General features: G+C 33.1%; 1 protein-coding gene across 1 annotated transcript in view; it reads left to right on the forward strand.

Annotated features, from left to right (window-relative positions):
- The first annotated feature begins 1080 nt into the window (after positions 1–1080).
- Positions 1081–23281, forward strand: part of LOC119643602 (optomotor-blind protein) — a 46947-nt gene continuing 24746 nt past the window's right edge. Inside the window, exons 1-2 of the mRNA XM_038042981.1 lie at positions 1081–1187; positions 1267–1429. Coding sequence (XP_037898909.1) covers positions 1090–1187; positions 1267–1429 — 261 coding nt within the window. The 5' untranslated portion in view covers positions 1081–1089. The remainder of the gene's footprint in view (positions 1188–1266; positions 1430–23281) is intronic.

The following is a 23281-nucleotide window of genomic DNA, read 5'->3' on the forward strand; positions in this document are numbered from 1 at the left end:
AAGCTGACGGCCGTCCTAAGGCTATGAGAACTGTTTTAGTCGCTTAGTCAATTCACAAGCACAGATAGATTCATAAGACCATCGTACACTGAAATAGTTGGAGATTTTAGTGGGCAAGTTTGTTGGTTTTTCGTTGACGTCTGTCGCGTCGATCGTCTGGACATATACAATACATTTCTTTTGTTATGGTCGCTGCTAACTTCGCTGCCGACGATGATGTTGATCAGTGCTCATGTACGAGACGTTCGTTAAATTTGATTCATGAGTCTGAAAATGTGAAGTAGGACTGGTTAGGTATTATTGTATGTTGATTTGATGACGGTGCCCAAAGCTGGATTGCGGCCGAGGAAACGAGGTTTTTAAAGATTGAGTGATTGCTGCGTAAGGTTATAATTTTCATATTTGTAAGGTAGTTTACGATACAATATGAGATGATACTAAATGAGGATGATGATATTTTTGATTCATATTGTGGTTGCTATAGCTTCGTAGATATACAATTTAATATGTATGTATCTTTGCTGTCCTTTGCCGTTGGCAATCTGCAGCTTACCTGCTTCTCAACACGTTCTGTGACCAAATAAAAATGTTTGTTTTTATTTAACTAACTGAGGTTGCTGCCTCAACAATTTCACACAAATTGGACAAATGAAGCCACAGCATTAGTCAGTAATAATGGGTGGTTTCACCTCTGCTCAATGACGGAGGTAGTGGTGATAGTGGTTTAGTAATTTAGCGTCAACAAAACCTTTGCAATGCCAATTTCAATTTACTACTTTGACTACAAAGCTTATATACACAAACATACGGATATAAGGGAACACATATTTGTATACCGAAAGTTAAATTCTCGTGCGCTAAAGTTGGCGCCACTTACAACAATAACAACTATAAAACAGAACTGATCTCATGAATATGATTATGATGAAATTGACTAAACTATAATTAGACCAGTGCACCTTTACATTCCCTACAACAACTGTTGCATGAAGACAACGCATTGTTTTATATAATATGATCAATATTTCTGGATCATTTTTGTTTCAATTTCTTTAAATACTTTATCATTTCAGACAAATGTTTCCTCAAATGAAATTTCGCGTGTCGGGACTAGACGCAAAGGCAAAATATATTCTGCTATTAGATATTGTAGCTGCTGATGACTATCGCTATAAATTTCACAATAGGTAAGTTCTTTTAACATTTTTTAATATACACTTTAAAGATTTCGCATGTGTTCTCCTCTTTTCTTTGTGCAATCTTAAGTCGATGGATGATTGCTGGTAAAGCAGATCCCGAAATGCCCAAGCGAATGTACATTCATCCCGATTCGCCAACAACTGGTGAGCAATGGATGCAAAAAGTCGTCTCATTTCACAAACTTAAACTGACAAACAATATCAGTGATAAACATGGATTTGTAAGTACTGTACGTTTAATCTGTTTACCGAAATAATCAAGTGAAAAGCTTGATCATTTCCAGATTGAAAACAGAAACAGCCGTCACTCAGAAGTGGCCAAAATAAAAAGTTTTCTCAACTAAAACATTTTGCATTTGGATTAATGCTTCTCGATAATGTTTAAAAATTTAATTGAGCATAAAATGTAAAATTCAAATTGAGAAAATTATTTAACGGCTGTATGTATATATTTAAAATTTTGTGAAACCGTCTATTTGAAATCATAATTCAGCTTTTAATACAAATTAGCTCTAAATATGTATGCGTAATAGATAAGCATGTCTATATATTATAGTAATAGCTAATTTACAGTTTGATGTCGTGGACTTCGTTGTTGGACAGTTTTGATGGTGATAAATTTCCACATTTACACATATGCAATTCATCGCAATACTAAACGAATTTGCTAAGTAGTGAATTATGGGTATGTGCATGCAGGAAGATGCTGTTTTATATGCTTGTGTGACGGTGATAAAATGTAAAATTAATATCTGGTTGAATACGCAGTCAATGCGGCAACATCGATTCATGTTTCTTTCAATCAGACTTTGGATAAAATGTCTTGTTTGAAATATGCCGACAAAGTCGAGGTTTTTGCTTGAGTGGAGACATATATACGATATGCAAACCATCATTCAATGCTCTTCAGTAAATTTATTTATTGATAAAGAAAAGGAGAAACTGCTTTGCCAAAGTAGCAAACAGTTTGCATGTTTAGTGTGCAGTTCAACTAGCAGTCCCTCTTAATTCTGCATTACGTGGCCGCCCGTTGTGTGCGTATGCTATAAATGAGTGGCTGGAGTACAGATAGCTATGTTTAGAACAAGTTGCATTCGAGCTCGAATGTTGTTTCAAAATTGTTGACAAACTTAATAAACATGAATTACTGTTGCGATTAGTGTTCTGCGTATGCGTACCCGATATACTTATTAAAATCTTTAAATTTCATTCAAACCATAGGAAACATACCACCTTCATTGATGTAATGTCAAAACTTGTATACACTCAATACATATTTTCTTAATGGACTTTAGACTACAAAATAATTTCATTGTGTCTATTTATCCCTTTTGGACTTAGGCATAAATTTTGTTCACTGTTCATTTTTAATCAAGAAAGCAAGTATTCATATGTATCAATGATCATTTACTTGGATAAAATATAACCAGAAAATTTATTTCTGCTTATGTTTGACTTGAAAATTAAGAAGAGTTTTCTGATGATCGGCTATACTCAGCTGCAAAGTATAGAGAAGCATATATAAGTAAGTGTCACTCCCACCTATCGATATATATAGGCCTTAACATTTTATTCTTATACGCATCCATATGCACTTTTTACATTTAAATAAAGAAATACGCTCGGAAATGTAGTAAAATGCCTTTGGGAAACGAAACATCTGCCAACCTCTCGAATACTACAGAAAGTGATAGTTGTTTGTACTGTACAATTATATTGATTTAAAGAGAGGTGAGGGTTTCTTATTTTGTATACGTCACTGCCCAATGAACTGCTGAACTGTTAAATTCTAAGACTGAGTACGTGTCAAAACATAACCGCCATACATTCAATTCCCACAAGTAAAATAATTTCATAATTAAACTTTAAACCTGCTTATGAGAAAGACTTCCGAAATGAAAACATTGGATCACATTTTTTAGCAACGCTATTAAAATAGGTCCGTGGAATGGGGTAATCGATGTTATATGAAACCGCAAAACCAAATAAGTAAAGGAGAGTAAGAAAAATGTTACATTTGTCATAAGTCGAATCTGCACCATCACCTACATTACCGTCTTTTAAGAAGTTTCACATGTATGTATGTGTGGGTTCTCTCGATCGTCCGAGCACTAGTTAGGTAAAGTTCGACGTTCGAAGAAAATGATTAATAATTAAATGTATGGTATATGGAATTTTAATTTAATAGCAGCAGAAGTCATAAATTTTCAATCACTTGTGATATCATTTTTTTTTTTTTTTTGCTCTACGCTTTATAAACCTGAGAATAATCGTTACTATCTTGTTCGTCTTTCCATTCTGTGAGTTAATAATTGTTGCAAAAATAACATTTTCTTTATGCAGAGCTTAAGGATGATATAAATTAGTATTTGCTCGTAAGATCCAAATTCAAAAGTTGAAATAGACTTAAATTGTGACATAAATAGTTGGTTTCTAGAAATCAAGTTTGAAATTGTATTCGCAAATCATAATATTTTAAACTAATCTTAGCTTTTGTTTATCCGAACTGTTAAATAATTTAAATAAAAATGAAATCCGTTAATAGACACATTGACATCTCTACAATTAAATTACAATTATTGAATGATTTTTCCGTATTCGCCCCCTGTGGCCGTCTCCGATAGATTATAATTTCCAAGAGACTTTAGCTAATCATCAATGTATATAAAAGAAGTTACTTTCTTAGTGTTACTTGCGGAATGATAAATTTGATATAACATCTTGGAAGCACAGAAAAATAAAAAACTACTCAATAAATGTGACCTCGCTCATGTGATAAAGGTTTACTTTGTACAAGCATGTAAGTAAACTTTCGCGTGCGTGTATATATATAAAGTGTCGGCCATGTTGATTTGCAGGAAGAGCATCCACACCCTTTGTTGTATAACAATAAATTAAGCCTTTGTGTTGTACATTTCGATCCTCGAAATAGGGGTTGAGTTTAAATAAGTGCGTCCACATCTGTGAACTAACATACACACTATACATATATATATGTTGTAAAATATTATATGTATGTACATACATAAATAAATGAGCGATGGTCTCCGATCAATTCCGGTATATGCACACAATTCTTAGTTTGTATTGCAAATCAGGCATACACTTTCTAAGTTTTTGTTGAACACTTTTGTGTTTTTAAGGTTAAAATGTTAACATTAAAAGTATCGCTTCAAGCACATTTAAGAGACAAATGGAGTTAACGCACTAGCTAACAAATTGGCCAAATTCGTTTGATTTTCTATATGAGTTGTTAAAGAATTCCATTAGGGGGCAAATAGAACTCTTTAAAGTAATTGATGGACGAAGAAATGATTAAATTTTACTTTTTTTCAAATATTGCTTATGAACTTCCGTATCCTTACGTATGAACATATTCATATGCGATGAGAGTTAGCAACAATTGATACAATTTATGTATCTAATGGAAGCAGTTTGTCAAAAATGTTATTCTTGGACACACAAGCATAGAATGGTGATTTTGGTTTCCCTGAGAAACGATTACTTAGGTATTGCTCTCGGATAAAACATTTATTAGTCACACCGCGACGCAGTCTTAATTAGGAATAGTTTTCAAAAAACATTTTTAACTTATTTTTCCTAAAGAGAAACTCTTCAATGCTTTTAGAAATTTACCACTAAAATTAAATAACATCTGTTCATTGAACATCTTGGCTGTTGCTTCAGCAGAAAAATATCTTATAACTTTAATCAGAGTCACCCCATTGATAATTTTATACTATAATGTCTACAATATAAAAACACAATTTACTAAAACACGCGGTTAACTGTCGACTTCTTGTTCGAAATATGTACAGCTATACCTTTCTAACCGTCATATCGATTAAGGAAAATAGCATTTGATAAGTAGTAATCTCTTGTTGATCTGATCAACTAATTCCTCCCGAGAGGATATTTATGCTATGATACCCTTTTAATAATTACTAAACGTACACCCGGCCGTAAAGACAATTTCAGCCGCAATTTATAACATTTGCAGCGCAGGAGGTATACAGATAAGATATCAAATGAATTACACTGATGCAGATACAAGACGCTGTGTATGAGATATGTCTCCTTTGTATATGTATCACAGATATTTGTGACATGAATGCATGAGTCTTTAAACACATAAAAAATGGAAAGACAAGGGTAGGTTTTCCAGTACTTTAACCATTCTAGATATACCGTATGATGTATTACTTTAGAAATTTTTATAAATTCTTTAAAAACTAGTTAAGTTTTTTGTGAAAATATGCTAAGTTTGATAAGTCGGCTGTAATTTATGCAAATAAACGACTAAACAATGAATCGTATTCATAATGTTAAATAGTAGTTTAATAATTGTCCCAAATAAAATAAGTTTCCCATTCCATTTATGACGCTCAAAAATAATTGCAGAAGGTACTCCTATTTTTTATCATCTGGATATTTTACATCGGTTTGTCAATCATGTCATCATGTCAATTTTGGGATTGTAAAACCAAAAAAAAAAGAAATTAATTATATATATTTTTGGTAATTACTTTAGAACATTATTCTATTGGTATGATGGCTAGAGGTAAAAATATTGAAGAAGGATTTCGAATAATACTCCAGAGCAGGTGAGAATTTAAATCTATCGCAAAGGCTCCTCTCAACTTTTTATATAATGTGAAGAGAGAAGAGTAAAAAATATTCGGCCTTAGAAAATATCAATTTGAGTTTTTTAAAAACATTTCAATTATATATATGAATTACATCACTGTGCGATCAATGTTCTATACCCAAATGAAATTCCTTTTTTTCTGGCATTGAAGAATTTCTCATAAAAATTACTTCTCCTTCTTAAATAACTTTCTTATTGCGCTGAAATTCAATTTAGTTACACATTTAATAAAATATATGTTGGGTGTTCTTAGACGAAAAACCTTAGTATATTTTTTGAATATAAATTACATGAAGAGCATCTGTTGTCATACCAGTTCAATTACGTAAACATCGAATTGCATATATTTTAAAAGGATTTTTCACTACGTCTCTAGGAAAAATGCAAACATCTAATTGGGCCTGTTTGAATCCAACTCAAATCGATCAAAGGCCTTAACTTTTGAGGTTTATCTCTTTGCAGTGCTAGGAGTTTTTGACGCCTACACTCTTTCTACTTGAGCTCCCGGATTCGCGGTATCTGTCACTTTATAGATAGCACGCGAATATTGTCTGTTAGGACATACTTCAACGATCATATTGCATTCATAGAAAAAATTGTTTTTGCATTCGCGCGCCCAGCACTGATTATTTATGCTTGTTGAATTTACCAATGTATTTAAACTTCTTGTGCCACATAGACGTAGTGCTTTAAAAAAAAAGGAAAATGAATAACTAAACAACAATACAAAAAATAAATAAATAAATAATATAAAAACCAAAAAAACTTTAAGCAGATGCAACTGAAAGAAATAAAATAATATATATATGTGGATAAGCTCATTTGAAAAACATTTTTTTTTTTTTCTTTGGCTGATCTTGTTTTCAAAGCATCATGAGCGGTTTTTTTCGTTTTATTTGAAAATAATAAAGAACCCAACTATTGCTTTTTTTTAAGTAGTGATGAAAGAATAAAAGAAAAACGTTGTCTATTTTTTACGTAACATTAACCGTTTTTACCTCCCGCTACCGTAGGCTTATTGTTCCTAAAAATGTTGTCATATAAATAAAATATTTTTTATTGTTCACTTAAGTTTGGGTTTGAGCGCCTATGCGACTAAATTGTGACGTTAAGTTGTTTCGAAGATGTTTTTTTGCTTATTGGAAAATGCCATATCACAAGAAGCTATCTCAGCGGGAGCCCACCGTTGTGACCACAATTTGACGCAGACATAAAATATCATATAAAACGCCCCTAAATTTGTCTTTAACTGTTAGGACAACCATCAGCACACTATTAAAACTTAGAAACGGCAATCATTGAAATCCTAAGCCGCGGGGTATTTAATAACTGCAAGGATTTCTTTATCTGTAAGAAAAATGAAAGTCAAAAAAATTTTTACAGAAACATCTCCCATTATAGTATTGTTATATCACGCAAAATTAGGGAAAAAAATAAATATATAATTAGCTACATAGTTTGGACGTGACGGTAAATGGAAACAGAGAAGATATATTAAGTTCATTATTCAACACAAATTTAAAAATTCACATCAAATTTAAAAATTAACGGTAAAAAAAGTTAAAAGTAAAAATCTTAAGCACTGTCGAGGAAAACGGAAATTTTTTTAATACTTTCATTTATAATGTACTACGTGCAGTAGATCTACGTTTAAAGTTCATTCACCTAGGCCCGTAAAATAGCAAAATTAGCTCATAGACTGCATAAATTTTGAGACCCTGAGTTGTCTCATTATTCCAATATTCTATAAGCACACGGCACGAAGTACATGGGAATTACTTGCATTTTGGCATTTAAAAGCACATTCGGTTTTAAAAATGTGTAATACGGTTACATATTACCAGTTACGATAAGCAGTGCACGGAAAAGTCTGGTACGAGTCTTAGTCTTATTTCAATTAAATTTACATTAAATTTTGGGCCTCACGTTGACGTGATGAAACGTAGACTCTTCAAACTTCTACCGAACGTGTATTTTAGTAACCGGAAGCACTGTTCGATATTCAATTATCACTAACAATTTAAAGGCTTAAGATCTTTTACCGCATTATATTACTATCGACAAAATTCTGGTTGGGATTGGGAATAAAATATATATAATAACACTGCTGCATACTTCTCGTAGTGCGTCTGGCTAATCGTTTATAACAGCTCTTTAACATTAATATCAAAATTCTTTTAAATCCGGATCTCGACAATTCATAATTTACGCGTTCACATCTGCTTAAGTTATAGGCGTCATAACTGACAATAAAATAATAAGTAGCAACTATCCCCTGTAAAATAGCCTTCAATAATTAATCAGGACATGGCGTTAAAAAACTAAATAAATATAATGTAGTAAATCGTATTTCAATTACAATAGAGTTAGAAAGGGAAAAAACGGCAAATAACATTATAAAACGTTTGAAAAAAGAGGCCAAAGAGATAAAAAAAAGCACACGCTGACACAACACGCAAAACTGATGTCACTTCATTAGCGTCATTGTGATTGCTAGAAGTGAAACACAAGTAGTGATGTGACGAAAGTGAAGTAGATTACCAAGCGTTAGTATTAAACAGCTTTTGTGCTTTCGATATATGAACATTCCATATTGTTTGGCATGCAGGTGATATCCACCGCCGTTTTTTTTGGCGCTCGTACATGGCTTTAGCGTGTAAGAGTGTGCACCCCAAATACATATAGAAGTATAATTTTTACATGCAGCAAATTAAACAGAATTTGAAATTGAATACCAAACTTCAACACGTAACTTCATATCCAGCTTGTTACAAATAAGCTGCATTAAAAAACCATAATTCAACAGCTGCCGAACTGTAGATATTACTATATGATACAATTCTTATAGCTTCTACAGATATTTGCGTAAGTTGAAAGTTTCTCTTGAAGTAAATGGTAATATATGAATTGTAACACTTCCCCAAGTATCAAAAACAAGGTTTTCAAGATCTTATTATAAGACTATGCATGTGGGGTGTGACTGGACTCTTAATAAAATGTGAGTTCGACATGATTCAATTGTTCCAATATGCTTGCCTATAGTTTGAATGTTCAGGCTTGCAAATGTTAAGATGGACGAATAAGGAAATTATATTCGGCTGTGACCGGGAGAATGTTTACCACACACAATACCTAGATGAACAGACAGGCAGACGTACACACTGAAGTCGATGCGAAATTTGATACTGCTCAAGAGTACTTTCTGGAGTGTCAGAAGCTTCTTTTTGGGTGTTGCAATTATTTTGAAAAGCTGCCTCCATTATTCTTGTTCTGTGTATATTGATATGCGCGAAAGTAATTTTTGGTTACTGCTCCGCAGTTACTTATCCGATGATTATACACTTTTCAGATTTCAAAGTTTGTTGATATGCATGGATAGAGAATAATCCTAAAAAAGTGCTGCGTGAGTATATATTTTATTTTATTTTAATGAAAATTTATAAGACTCAAACGATACGTTTATACCTTAACTGAAACATGTGTTTGTCCTAATCACGCATGAAACGAGAATAACATAAAAAAACACTCGCTTGTCGCTCACTAATGCGATAATTAATTAAAACAACAACAATAACTACGAGAATAACAACCGTTGGGCTGTTGACACAATGCAAGTGTTACTTTGAAATGTTTTTATTCATGCAATAAATAAAAAAAAAAAAAAACATTAGAATATACAATTAAAAAAAATTTCTAAAAGATATTTTCGCGTTTTATTGTATGCATATATTTGTGCATTATAATTAGTGTATACCTAATACTTAGCGCGTGCATTTGCTAAAAGTTCATCACTTTTGAACACAATATGAATTAGAAAATCTACACGTCTACTGGCGTTACAAGCCCTAAAAAAGCGATGTTTCTACATAATACTAGTAAGTTCTTTCATTGACAGAATTTTTTTAATATTTGAGTGGTCGAGTTATACCTCAACGTTTCAAATGGCACAACTTAGTTACATTTTAAATCAAATTATATTGACGAGATTAAACATTTTTATCACGTAGAAAAATGTACGAGGGGCTTTATAAATCATAAGCATTCTTGGTATGCTGCAATAACCGCATCAATTGAACCGTATACATTTGTTGGAGTCTTCACTCATAGCCTCGATTTTAAACCAAATTGAATAAAAGGAATAAAACGATCACCTAAATTGCCCGCCAGTTTCACGTAGAGCTAGGAAAGTTCTTATAGTTTGCTCACACTTCCATGCACTGTTACATTTTCCCTCTTTAAATGTATATTTATTAGAAAACTATAAATTTTACTTACTAATTAATTATTAGTAAAATATAATCAAAAACGTACACATATTTATCCTTTTTTTTTTTAAAACAAGAATTTCTATTTCAATCTGTGTACATTCTGATATCAAATTGGCCATGTTCAATTGTTTGTCTCCTCGTTTAGCTCTTTGTGTTTGACATTCTCATACTTGCAATATTTGTATAGTAAGATGAAACCTAACACATATTTCCTGGGTCAATTCCATGAAACAACGCTCACCACATATAAAATCGAAAATCAAAAGACACTCGTATGTGGGCTCACCTAACAACGGTAAATTTAATCTACATTTTAAATTTATAATATATTTAGAAATTAAAAATTAATATTATGAAGTGTGTGTGTATGTTTTCATTGTAATTCCTACATTTTGTTTGATGAGACCAGGTTTATGCATAATACGCTTAATGACTTTCCTTGTTTATGTTTATATACTGTTTGACGGTTGTTTATTAGCAAAGGTTGCACTTTACTAGTCAATAAGCACAGAAGTCTGTACTATAATATATTATTTTATATTAGAGGGCCGTCCGAAATTTGGCACGTTTGCTAGAATCGTGTAAACCGATTCTGCCTAGTTCATTGCTGCGCTTAAAAGGTATTTGGAAGAAATGATATCCAAACTTCCCTCAATATTCAAAAATCACCCGTATCCGTAGATGTTTTTAGCTTGAATGAGTTTCAATGAAGACATGAGCATTCAACGCACGCATCTCGTGTATTCTTTCTTTCATTATCAAATAAGAATAAAACTGTTACCCTTAAAAATGACTGGTTCTGCTCGAAAATTTCAAAACTGTAAACGTGCCTGGAGAAAGGTTAATGTGAGCATGATGTAATAATCTAAGGTCGTAATTACCAAAATATTAATGAATTATTTAGAAATCACACAACAATTTAAAACGTCACCAGAAACACACAATAACAAAAATAATAATAATATTTGATAAATAATCATAATACGTAGGAGCGCATCGTAAAAAGCAAAAGAACATGTATACACGCGCAATGGATAAAATCTAGAAGCTGGCGGTTTGAATTTGTATCATGGTTTTAGGTATATGTATTTTTTTGATGGCGCCAATGTCTTTCAGTCATTACGCACGCAAATTGTAAATCGTCTGCATTATAAAGTAACTAATATCTTTAGTAAACGCTAAACATAAGTGCTTATATATAAATATGCACAAGTATACGCAAGCACATAAAGTCATTCTCAAACCTTAATACTCACCACTGAAATTCGAATCAAACAAATTCAAAAATTACTTTTGTACCTACATCTACCTTGAGATCTAGGTACGTAAATTTTAAGCCCTTTCTTTATAGCACTTACAAATACATTTCTCTAAACAGAAAAAGTATCCAGAGTCGTTCAAATAACTATACTCGTAGAAATACATTTTATTATCGTCAAGGTTAATCGCATCGCTTGCAATAAAACTAACAGTAATCAACCTAGTTCGCCGCACATTTCTCGTAAATTAATTGAGGTACGATTTGTAGCTTATTTAGCGCGTATTTAGCGATAAAACTGAATTTTTTTTGCTACAGGTCGTGCTTCACGTGTCGGAATTTTATGAATGGAGTTAAAATGTATCTTCACCTTTTTAATCCACCCTATTTTACGTTCGCTTTTGAAAATCAGCTTCTTCATTTCGCCGATGTTTTTGTAATTCGTTAACAAAAGAAAGCTAGATCATTCACAAGCTTCTTCTTTTGGGGAACACATTGCACTTTTGCAATATTTCTAACAATTAAACTCAGTAATGTGTGCTTAAAATATTAAATTTAAGAAAAACTGTTTGCTGGATTAATTCTCTATTGTGAAAATCGCTAACGACTGAGGATTGTGATTAATTAAAGCAACAGCTTTGAATTGCACTCAGTGACAGAATGTAACCAAATCCATGCGGTAATAGACTGCGTTGCTACCACTCAACAAAAGACAAATTTGTTGATGTGTTTTACGCGCTTTTTAGAAATAATAAATACATATACACATACTTTCTTAGCTTCGTGATTAACGTGATATCATAGGTTAGTAAAGTTCGAAATTGACATATAATTTCGTTACGTAAAAAGTTAAAAATCGCATTAAAATTTTTTTCCAATATTTTGCAACTTATTGTAAATTAACATGATGTAAAGTTTGGCAGAAATTAAAAGATGAGCGGTAATAAAGTTTCGTGCCAAAATTGAATAAGATTACAATAATAATCGATACATAAAACTTTTAAATGTTCCAAGGCTTGTTTGTAAGATAAATGTAATTTTCGCCAAGCATTGTTATCTAATCTTTACCTTAGCTTATTTCCTTCCCTACGTATATAAGTATTAGTTTAGTTTATATGTTATTTAACAATTAAAAATTGCCAAAAACTTTAAAAAACTGATAAAATATATATCCAATATTACTGATTGGAAACTCAGAACAAAATTTGATACCCAAACATTTGTCCATTTAGAAAGCAGACTGTTGTTTTTAGCAAGTTTGTTAAGAGGACACAAATATGTTCACAAATAAAAGTTAAGTAAGTCGCATTATAGGACTTTGACTTTTATATATCACCTAAACCAAAAGCTATTAACAACGTAAATGCAAACATAGTTTTAAACAATTTTCATAAAGTGATTGAAGGTAATAAAAGTTTTTGAAGTAATAAAAAACGTATATGCATACGACACTCATAAGATAGGAAATCTTTTAATATCAGACATCCGTATTTATAAACGATTTATAGGACACCTTCATAAAGCTTACGTAACTGTCAGTCTGAAAATTGTTCCAAACTGTGGGTAAGCCGAGTCAGTTGTACAACAATACAATTAGACTACGTACATTTTATAAGATATTTACCTGTCAACCGTGTCATAACAAGGCTGTCAACTACCCAAGCAATTTGTATATACAAATTTAATTGTCTGTCAGCTGGTGAAACGGATGGTTATAAAAGTCCTAACTTCTTAAACACTCTTGCACCTTAAAGTTTCAGATTAATAATATTTTGCAAAACTTTTATGTACGAAAGAACAATAACAAATTGATTTATAATTGTTCGTCCGCAGAAACACACACGCACATATATTTGTAGGTGGGCAAATAAATTAAGTTATTGAGGAGACCTTCGCATTAATTTGTCGTGGTCTTACACTAAAGAATTGGTAAAGTAAACAGGGAAACATAGTTGTTGTTACTTATTTATGCTATATCGGAAGAATACGTATGCAATGCATTCGATTTTTCTTGTGAAAATATTTAAATTCAATTGATTCAACGCATATCCACAATATCTCAGCCCGTTCTCACTTGTTTTAATAATAAAGATTGCACTTTAGTGTCATTTCCATTCCTATTTTACGTATTTATTTATTTTCATACTTTTATTTAGGGCTGCCTTATAAAGTTGCATTTGGTGGTGCTATTTGCTAATTGCTTTATTTTACAGGAAATTGCATTTCATCCGGATGCGGATGTCGCGGCCATAATAAATTTAGCGCATTCAATTGTTGCCCTAAGCTAAAATTGCCGCCCTTCATTCAAATGAACATCTCTTTTTTCAATTGTATTGTATTGTGATTCCTGCTGTTTTGCAATAAACACTCGTGCAGTGAGCTAGTCCATTTAGTTCTTCATCACACCCACTTAGAGCAGTCACTAGCAACAATTAACTTAGCTCTCACGAATCTCATTCGGCACCCATTCTGGCATTCAAGTTCGTGTTAATGCATTCTTAGAGGCTGCAAGTATTAGTATGCATAAGCTTACACCACTCTGCCTATATATTTATATATGCGTAGGTGTTGGTGCCAATGTATATACTTACATCTGTATAGAATTATTGCTTTCCTTGAGTTGTTGCATCTATTGTTGTGGCTTTTGTTGTCGCACTAATTATATCAAATTCTCGTTTCCTCACTGGTTCGCCATTTTACCCTTGAATACATGTACGTTATTGTTATAATAACTGTACAAACAAGCATGACAGCATTGCCACTCTTCGGTTCAAATCTTCTTCTGAATACGACTGATAAAATACATTACTTTTTTCCTACGATTTACATACTTGATGTGAAGTAAACTTTTGACTGTTTCTAATGTAAAGTCCTATGCCATAGTAATATAAAAACTTTCTTAAAAAAATAAGATCGTAATTCAAGACTAAAGAACGATACTAGTTGCAATATTTATTCCAATACAAAACGATATAGTCAAATATCGGAAAATTCACATCCATTATAACTTCGCTAGTTATGTTAATTATAGGGTAAATATGAGATTGATGGCCCGTTTAAAACGACTGGAAATATCTGTCCGACACCATATTGTAGTTTACCGTGCATTGTGAAATCGATTTAGGAGTTTTTGGAGTTTCAATCAAAGCTGAAGGACGACATTAAAAACTCGGCCCAAGTTGCACTTAATTTCTCTCATAGTTTTCTTAAGTTGGCGATTCTCTTTCTATACTTATGCACATTTAAAAATATTAACGATTAAGTTTACAGTATGTTGTATTTCATATATATAAAGACATAAAGAAAGTGAGCTGACTTAATAAAAATGGTTAATATATACCGACTGGTAAAAATGGTTAATATATACCATAGAACTCTACAGCGATAAAGCGAGGCAACATTTGATTTAAACGTAGAAGGAGGTTACATCCATTTCAGAGAGAGAGAGAGTAGCTTCGACACGCTTTATCTTAAGGGAATACATGTACAATAATCATAACCATCGTAACGTTCATTAATAGCAAATGCATCAGCAAGCGAATTAACTGCAATTTTAACGCTGAATTTTATAGCATCTTTCTAACAATTTTAACCAAAGTCGAAATCTCTTAAATGTTGTAAATTGACAACCATGTATTTTCAGACCAAATCACTTTTCTTCGCAATTGGACACAGTTTGAGCGCTTTTTTTTTATTTTGTATGTAAAATCCTCTCAATGGTTTACGTTTAAAATGAATGACTCAATTTCTGATGTTGACTTATTGACATATATCTTCCAAATGTATCTTTCTGCCTATCGCAAAAACAATGAAAAAATTCATAAAAATAGTAAGAAATTAAATTTTAACTTCCAAAATATAGCAATGCTTAACAAATTAATTACATGTAACAGAGGTAATTTTCATTATAAATCGACATGAATACGAGACGTAAACCTTTTTCAAGACTTTTATAAATTCAATTGCCCTATGTTCAACAAACATTGAAATTCCGAATGGATTATTATTATCTACAAATTGTTATTTTTATTCATTATTCATATTATAGTTATTTTTTAACTCACTTTATGGGGATTTGACAATTCATTAACGTTAATAATTTTAAAGTCATGTCAAAACTACTATTCGGGTAAATATTTATGTATTTGTCCGCTTATGCCGAAGCATTCACAGCTGTGTTCACCTTAAGATGATTACATCGTTCGCGAACGGCGTAGTTGCTTAAGCGAGCTGACTCGGTACCCGGTCGCCATCTATCTATCGGTCGATTTCAGAGTGAAACTTACAACCCACACTCGGCTCTGGGCTGCAGAGTGACGCACGTAACTATTTTAACCATCAAATTCTTTACAGCAATTCTAGTCCCTCTGGTGTTTGGCATAATCTGTGCCAAAGATGACTGAATACCGTCACGGCTCACTATAGTGTGTTTACATATTTATTACCCAAATACATAAAAGAAAATGTGTTTTTAAGATGAATTAATTGTTATTTTTGGTTTTCTGTTAATACGAATAAAATGATGAACTTTTAATAGTTAAATTACAAAGTGAAGCGCGAGGTCGCTTTGTATTAAAAAGATAAAATTTTATTCTTTTTAGGTAGGAAGAAAATATTAATAATGATATGCAAAATATGATACGCAAGTAAGCATATAATTACATTTTCTAAATTTCAACTGGAAAACAAACTTAAAATTATACACAAAAATTTGAACAAGGCCTAATGAAGAAAGAAAAAAAAAAACGACTATTGCACAATAATAGAGGATAGTACTTCGGTATGTTTTTATTAGCCCTCCCTTTCTTTTAATAGGGAAGCTTTGGAATTTATAAAACGTGGGAGGGAAACCAATAAGCTTTCAACGTCTAACATTTTCGCCACCATATACTGCAAAATTAGTTTCGCTATGTTTGTTTATTCATGTCTCAACTTCCTCCTCGGTTAATACGCCTATTAAAGGTGAAAACTTTCATTGTTTACTGTTGCTCAAAGCAATATGCGCAGATTTATGTTCTTCGCCAAGTTGACATTTTTAAATTAGTGTCCTTATTCGCATTTTTATTACCGAAATTCGAAAATTACGTAATGGGAATATTATTTGTATAAAACTTCCCATTTGCAATAGTTCAGCCTGCTTTCTGCACTTTCATTTTGCACGTCATACTTATCGACATTACTACTATCAAATTAAAGACAAAAACCGTAATCGAAATGAAAATATTCATGTTCGTCCTTAGGTAAAAACGCAGTGCAGCTTGTTGGTAAAACACAAAAATACACGAAGAGGCATCAGATAGAGAGACGAACAGACAAACAGGTTCTGGAAATTTTGCTGTATCGATTGGTATCATAGAAGTTTTGTCTAGCTTGATTTTTTTGAATATTCAATACGTTCCTACAAATTTATATGTCTCACAACCGATGTAAGGTATAAACAGGAAATGAAGGCAAACAGTATATTGCATAGAAGTTTACTTTGAGCAGAATATATTGCTTCGTAATTACTTTAACTTCCCAACATTTTATCGCCGCTTAATGAAATGATTACGGCATGCTGTGATAAATACGATGTTGTCCATTTTGTGGTAACGAAATTACACATGAATAAATTATTGTTAATATTAGTCCCCCACAGGATATCTTATAGGGCTGGATTCTTTTCGCGAAATTTTGATGATTTGTCCGCACTTAGAGGGCAATAGCTAGGCCATTATTTGACGGGTGATAGTTGCCAATCCGTCGGGAGGTTGAGAATTGTTTTTATAAACGCGATCCTTTACATATCATCATAAAGAGAAAATTCAACGGTAAGGACTCGCACGTTGTTATTAGCTAATGCGCATCACCAAAATGTGAAACTATACGTCCAGGAAAGGCGAGGTATGTTGTGTTCCTTGCTGTACCATCCTGTTGTCCACGCTAACAAAAATGGTAATCATGTGGATGTAGCAATCGGAATTGACGGTTTATGTCATATCCTTGTCCACTACCGCCAGAGCAAATGCTACATCATACAGTGACTTTTTGGGAATCGAACGGTTTTTCGACAGTTACCTTTGGATTTTCGTATATCCAGCAATTCTGAAACGTTGCATTCAGTTTTAATTCCGACGATAATACTATGTAGTATATTTACTTACTCTTTACATTCAACAAGGCGACCGCTTTAGGCGTTTAGAAAAAGTCAAATTTCTTCTACATGAAATCTTAACAGACGGAAAAATCGAATCGCTTTATTTGGAAACAATCAAATGTTAACTTCTAGCTCATGCATCTTACTCACCATATCTGGCTCTTCACCTTTACCACTTTGCACCGATGGGTTACGCACTTGCCGGGCTATGCTTTGATTTGTAAAAAGATAAATAAAAATAGCTCAATGTATAGCTCGCGACAAAACGAGAAAATTGCTTCCGAAAGAGGGAAAAATGTGTAACTCGTTCTTTCCATTTGCCTAAAATGTTTGCGACACCAAGAAAAACGCTTCAGCACGATTTAACCATGTCTTTGTAATGGTTGCGGTAAAAATTTAAATTAAAAAAATTTAAGGTATCGGCCTTAAATTTGGCGAAAATATTGGAGGATTGTGCGCATAGGTTGATGGGGAAAACGGGCCAAATGTGTCAAAGAAACCGTCCATAGTGCAGAACAAACTGAAAACAACTCTGTCCTCAAAAACAAAACAAGCGATTTGCTGCTGATTACTCATAAATTATAAAAATAAAAAATTTGTATATTTTATAAGCGATCCTACATTATCTGGATCAAATGGAAAAAATAGGTCAAGCCCACCCAATACTTTAGGTCTACAATTTCTATTTTTCCAATTATGTTTTGGGAGAAAGTTGGTGGGTATAGAAGACTCCGCCATAGCGAAATATAATTTTCTGCCAAAAGGTAACGACAATAAAATCGTTAGCTTTGGCTGTCACGATACTGCACACCTCGAAACCTGCCAATTTTGATTTACTAGTAGCCGCGAAAAAATACGACACGTTGCGGTAAGATATGGAAGAGGGTTTTTCAAGGTTATTTAAAATTTTAAAAGATTCTTCTTACGGCAAGGAAAGAGAACGGTGTATAAAATCATCTTTAGCGAACACATTTGTACATGTCTCCAGCAAGGATGAATGAAAGCCTTTTTTTGATTTCCAAGATATTTGCGGAGATTGTACACCTCTTGCGTAATTAAATAGCTAAGTCAGTCTTACATTCCTTACCTCTGTCCCTATAAATAATTTAACTGGGATTCTTAACGTTGTACCATACACTAGTTCCATAGGTGATTATCATCAAGTTTTCTTTACAACTTGCACTAAATCTAAATAAGATCATTGGCATTTATTCTGTCCAATTTTTAATTTTGTGACAACTTTCAACGTTGGCCCTCTACTAATTCATTTGCCCGTGGATAGCATGCAGTGGTAAAATCGTGTTCGATGTCTAAAGCGAAAGTTAACTCTTTAAAATTGTTGGCCTTGATCAGGCGCTATTATTGATGACGCTCCAAAATGAAAAATCCATTTTGATATAGTGTCTTTAGCAACTGTCAGATATCGGTATCGACTCTGGCCACCTGCTTAAACGGTTGAAAGAGCAGAACTAGCTAAGCAATAGCAAGTGGAAATACCAATATTCATATGTGAAAAGGAAAGAAGAATAAAAAATAGATCTCTATTTGCCATAATGTGTCGTTTGGTCTTCACTCTTTGGCATTGGTATGCAATTTGCAAATAATCTAGGTTGTTTGTCTATTCCAGGCTAAACGGATCGTTGCGATCAGCTTATATGTATAACGGGGAATCGGATGTGATAGACGAAGGGAATTTTGTAGAGCTACTTTTCAAAACATTTTAATAATTAAGTGACTAAGATTCTATTCGACATGTCCCAGTAAAATTGTTCAATAATTCCAGAAATAGCAAAAAGAGAGGAAGGCTTTTAATTACAATAAGGTAGGATTCTTAAGGTTTAGGGTTCTTTAAGTCCTTCGTCGCCTCGCTGATCACCAGCTATTGCAACTGCATTCAACATTTCTATTTGACTGTTATGCGTCATAAGGACGGATGTAATATTTTCTTCGCCACTAACATGACGAACATCACTATAAATTTATAATACATAAGCAAGATATCTGCCTTGACGATCTATAGCTTTTGTAGTTTTTAGTTGAAAGCACAAATTAGTGATGGGTGTTCGAACTTACGACCTCAAAAAATTTTAATTTAAAACTGCTTTCAGCTCCCTATTGAATATGCGTTCGAATTTTACGTGTGGTTGAACTTTTGCGACAAAACAGCTAAATACTGTAAGTTTTCAGAGAAGGACCGCCTGCGTCTACCCAAAGTGATTACTCGACATCCTTATTGTTATCACTTAACTGCTTTTTGCACTTCTCAAAAGCTATTAGTGTGTCATCAGTCCAATTTTGAGGTGAGCAATCATTCCTTTTTTTATCAGGCTATATATTGAATAGGTTTATTTGAGTTTGAATAGCGGTCTCAATGCATAGACTGTAAATATTGATCATATCTGGGAAACTTTTGAGCTCGTTAACATTTCTTGCTCTGGATAATTTTTAAGTGCCTTCATCCGTTGCGGTAGCACCGTAATCCTTTGAACTGATATTTCATGGCCATGAAATAAAATATATTGAGATAAACCGCAGCAGAGCATATTGAATACGTTTAACCTAAACGATGTATAAGTTGCTGTTTTAGGAATTTCATTTGGAAGTCCTCAAAATATATGCTCTAGTAAGACCGAACAATTCCGAAGAGATAAAAAGATGTTACCGCCGTTATTATATTCCACAGAAAAATTTTCTATCCATATCAAAAACAACGGATATCAAATACGAAAACAATTTACCAGAAATGCAGTGCTTTAAAAACAATAACATTTTGCTGAAAACAAGAATTTTGTGTTAACAAAGTGCATCTCTAACCGATAGAAAATCCGCAAGCATAGATTTTAGGCGGACAGATTAAGCAAACTTACTTAAAAAGCTTTCCGAGTTCTACCTATAAGTTAAGCTTTACACAAAGTGGGGAATGGAAAGCTTGTAAATGCATTCCTGTACATAAAGCGTAGAAAGCTTCCTAAGTAGTCAATATGACTGCCATCCTAAGATTAGCTTATACAAAAAAAATAGATCTAAATATTTTTCATATCCCTCTCTTAAAGTTATATCCATAAATCGGGCAACCAATTTGCCAACAATTGCAAATAAACGAAGAGGAAGTGTGTGAACATAGCATTGTGTGTGCATGTACATTGTATATGTGCACTTATAAGAGAATGGCTGGCTGAAAAAATTAGAATTTTGGAAGATCTCCTTCTTTTCTCCTAACCCCTACTGCATTAACGACAATCAAATGCTGGGTAGCCTACAGCATTAAAGGTTTTTTGTAAAAATAGTTCATGACGTTCTGTGTTTACATTATTATTATATATATATAGAATAAAAATATTTCTTAACAATAAGCGATAACTTTTTAATTAATGGATGACCATTGTACATAGTAAAACCAAAATCTGATGTACAGCATGATACTCAAACTTATAAAAATTTACTCATAGCGAACGCTGCTAAAGGAATAAGTTCTCCCTGTGTGGGTAGGATGAATATCCAACAGGATATCTTAAGATAACCTGCTCTCTGCACATGGGCATTTCCCGAGTAACACTCTTTTATCTTTAAGTCGTATGGGTCGACTTCAACAAATTTACTTGCGAGCTAAACTGTGTACACCCATACGCTATTCTACGGAAATTTTGGGGAAACTTATATCGTGTATCTGTTGCAGCTTATGAACAGCACGGAAGAGAGAGAAAAAGCAAAATTTTTCACTGTTTTTTTTTTACATAGTCATGTGTGCGTTGTAGATGTGTTATTAAAAAGTTTACGTAATTTCCATATTTTTTTGCGAGTTTGTAGGCGATGTCTTCATTTTTGAAAAAAAGACAATATTTATTGTAGGTACTACACAGTTGCGTAGTCAGCAGATGGACAGATGAACAGATGAACAGATGAACATGCTTATCTGCATTCCGAACTTAAAATTGGCTAAGAACGTATATACTTTATGGCGTTTTTGAAGCTTGTTTCTGCGGGTTATAAAGGTATGGGAAAAAAACTGAAATTCAGACACAATATAACATTGGGAAGGCGTAGTCAATTTTCACCACTTTTGTACAGATACTACAGCATCGCCCACCGGATATATCTCTTTTCTATTCCGTTTAAAAAACATAGGTATTGCCTGTTTAAGTGGTATTTTAGGCGTGTTTTTTGATTGATTTGGCACAATTTTCAATACGTGCGTGTAAAAACCTTCATCGCTCGTATCAAATTCGAAGTCGTTAGCTTAAGTTTTGCGCTCAAGACAATGTTTATAACAGACATTGCACGGACGAACGGGCGGCCAGACAGACTTAAATCAATTAGGAATTTTATGCTGGTCAAGAATATATATATCTTTTGTGGGATCTTTAAAGCTTTCTTGTAAGCGCTGCAGACGTTTTAACAAAATGAATATATCCCTCGTCTTTCGGTGGTGGATATAAAAATAACACCAGCTAAAAGATAGGGAGAGTGTTTGAGTAATATTTAAAGATTCGTCAACAAAAATAATGTGTGTAGAATCCCCTAGGAGCCAAGCGTTTTTTTGTGCGGTTATACACATCAATTCGGTACTAAGATTAGATTATGAAAATTTATTCATATTATCTTTAACAGCGCAATTTAATTTTCAACATTCGAATTTCAAGGAAACACGTATAGAGCATGTAATATTTTAAGAATTTCGATGATTTTAGCATACCTGGAAAGAAAGAAAGATACGGTTAAGCAACTAACAAAATTGTATTGTCAAGTGCCGTAGAGTTTTCAATAAAGTCAATAGTCTCAGATGCTAATGCTTTAAAATTTATTTCTTAGGGTAAATTAATTAATAACAATAATACATTCGTCATTGCTGAATCTCTTATACCCGCCACCTATCTGATAAATAATATTAAAAGAAAGTGAAAATTAAGCTCTCATACTATGTAATACTGAACAGGTGTGGTTTTTTCCAGAATATTCATCGAAATTTTTATCATGTGTCGAATGTAGTTTACGAATAATTACCAAAAAAGCACAGACGGCGGAGAATTTCTCAGTTCGCACTATAGGCGAGACTTTTAACCGATTCGTTTTTTTTTTTAGTGCCAATCAATCTGCAGCGGACCAGATTTGAATGTAGCATCTTAATTTTGTAAGCGTGAGAAGTTTGCCAGGAACCTTATACGGACGGACATGGTTAAGTCGACTGAATATTGAATACTGTTTAAGAATTTATATAGTGGATTGGGTTTCTGAAGCTTACTTCCGGACTTTGCAGAGGCTTCGTTAAAACGAATACACTTTGATATATCATAAACATAACATTCATTAAATTGTGTTAAGTCGCTCGCACAAATTACATTAAAAAGAAGAAAACTGGTAATCTAAACTCATCCAATAAACGCTAAGCGGTGCAGACATACCAATTAAACTATATAATCGTTAGCTGTGGACATATCCGAAAATCTACCCATGGGAATAAAAGTTTTTCGCAAATACCTCCAACCTATCTCCTTAATTGCCCAAGCATGTACCCGCCAAACTTTAGCTCCCTCTATTCATTTCTTGACCGTGGCAATTCAAAAAAAATGAATCAAACTGACCAACTTTGGGTCAATGTATGTTCAGTGGTACTGTTGACCGGCGCTTACAATTGCAATTTAATAACGCGGAGCCAAAAGACCTCTGTAAAAAGGCTATGCAAGGTTTAGCACTAACTCGAAACAAAATTTTTTGAAAAAGGGGAAATTGATGTCTATATGAAGACAGTCAGAGATCCCGGATATTGGCTTGAAA

The sequence above is a fragment of the Glossina fuscipes genome, unplaced genomic scaffold (genome assembly GCF_014805625.2).
Source record: "Glossina fuscipes isolate IAEA_lab_2018 unplaced genomic scaffold, Yale_Gfus_2 61398, whole genome shotgun sequence".
In the NCBI taxonomy this organism is placed as follows: Eukaryota; Metazoa; Arthropoda; class Insecta; order Diptera; family Glossinidae; genus Glossina; species Glossina fuscipes.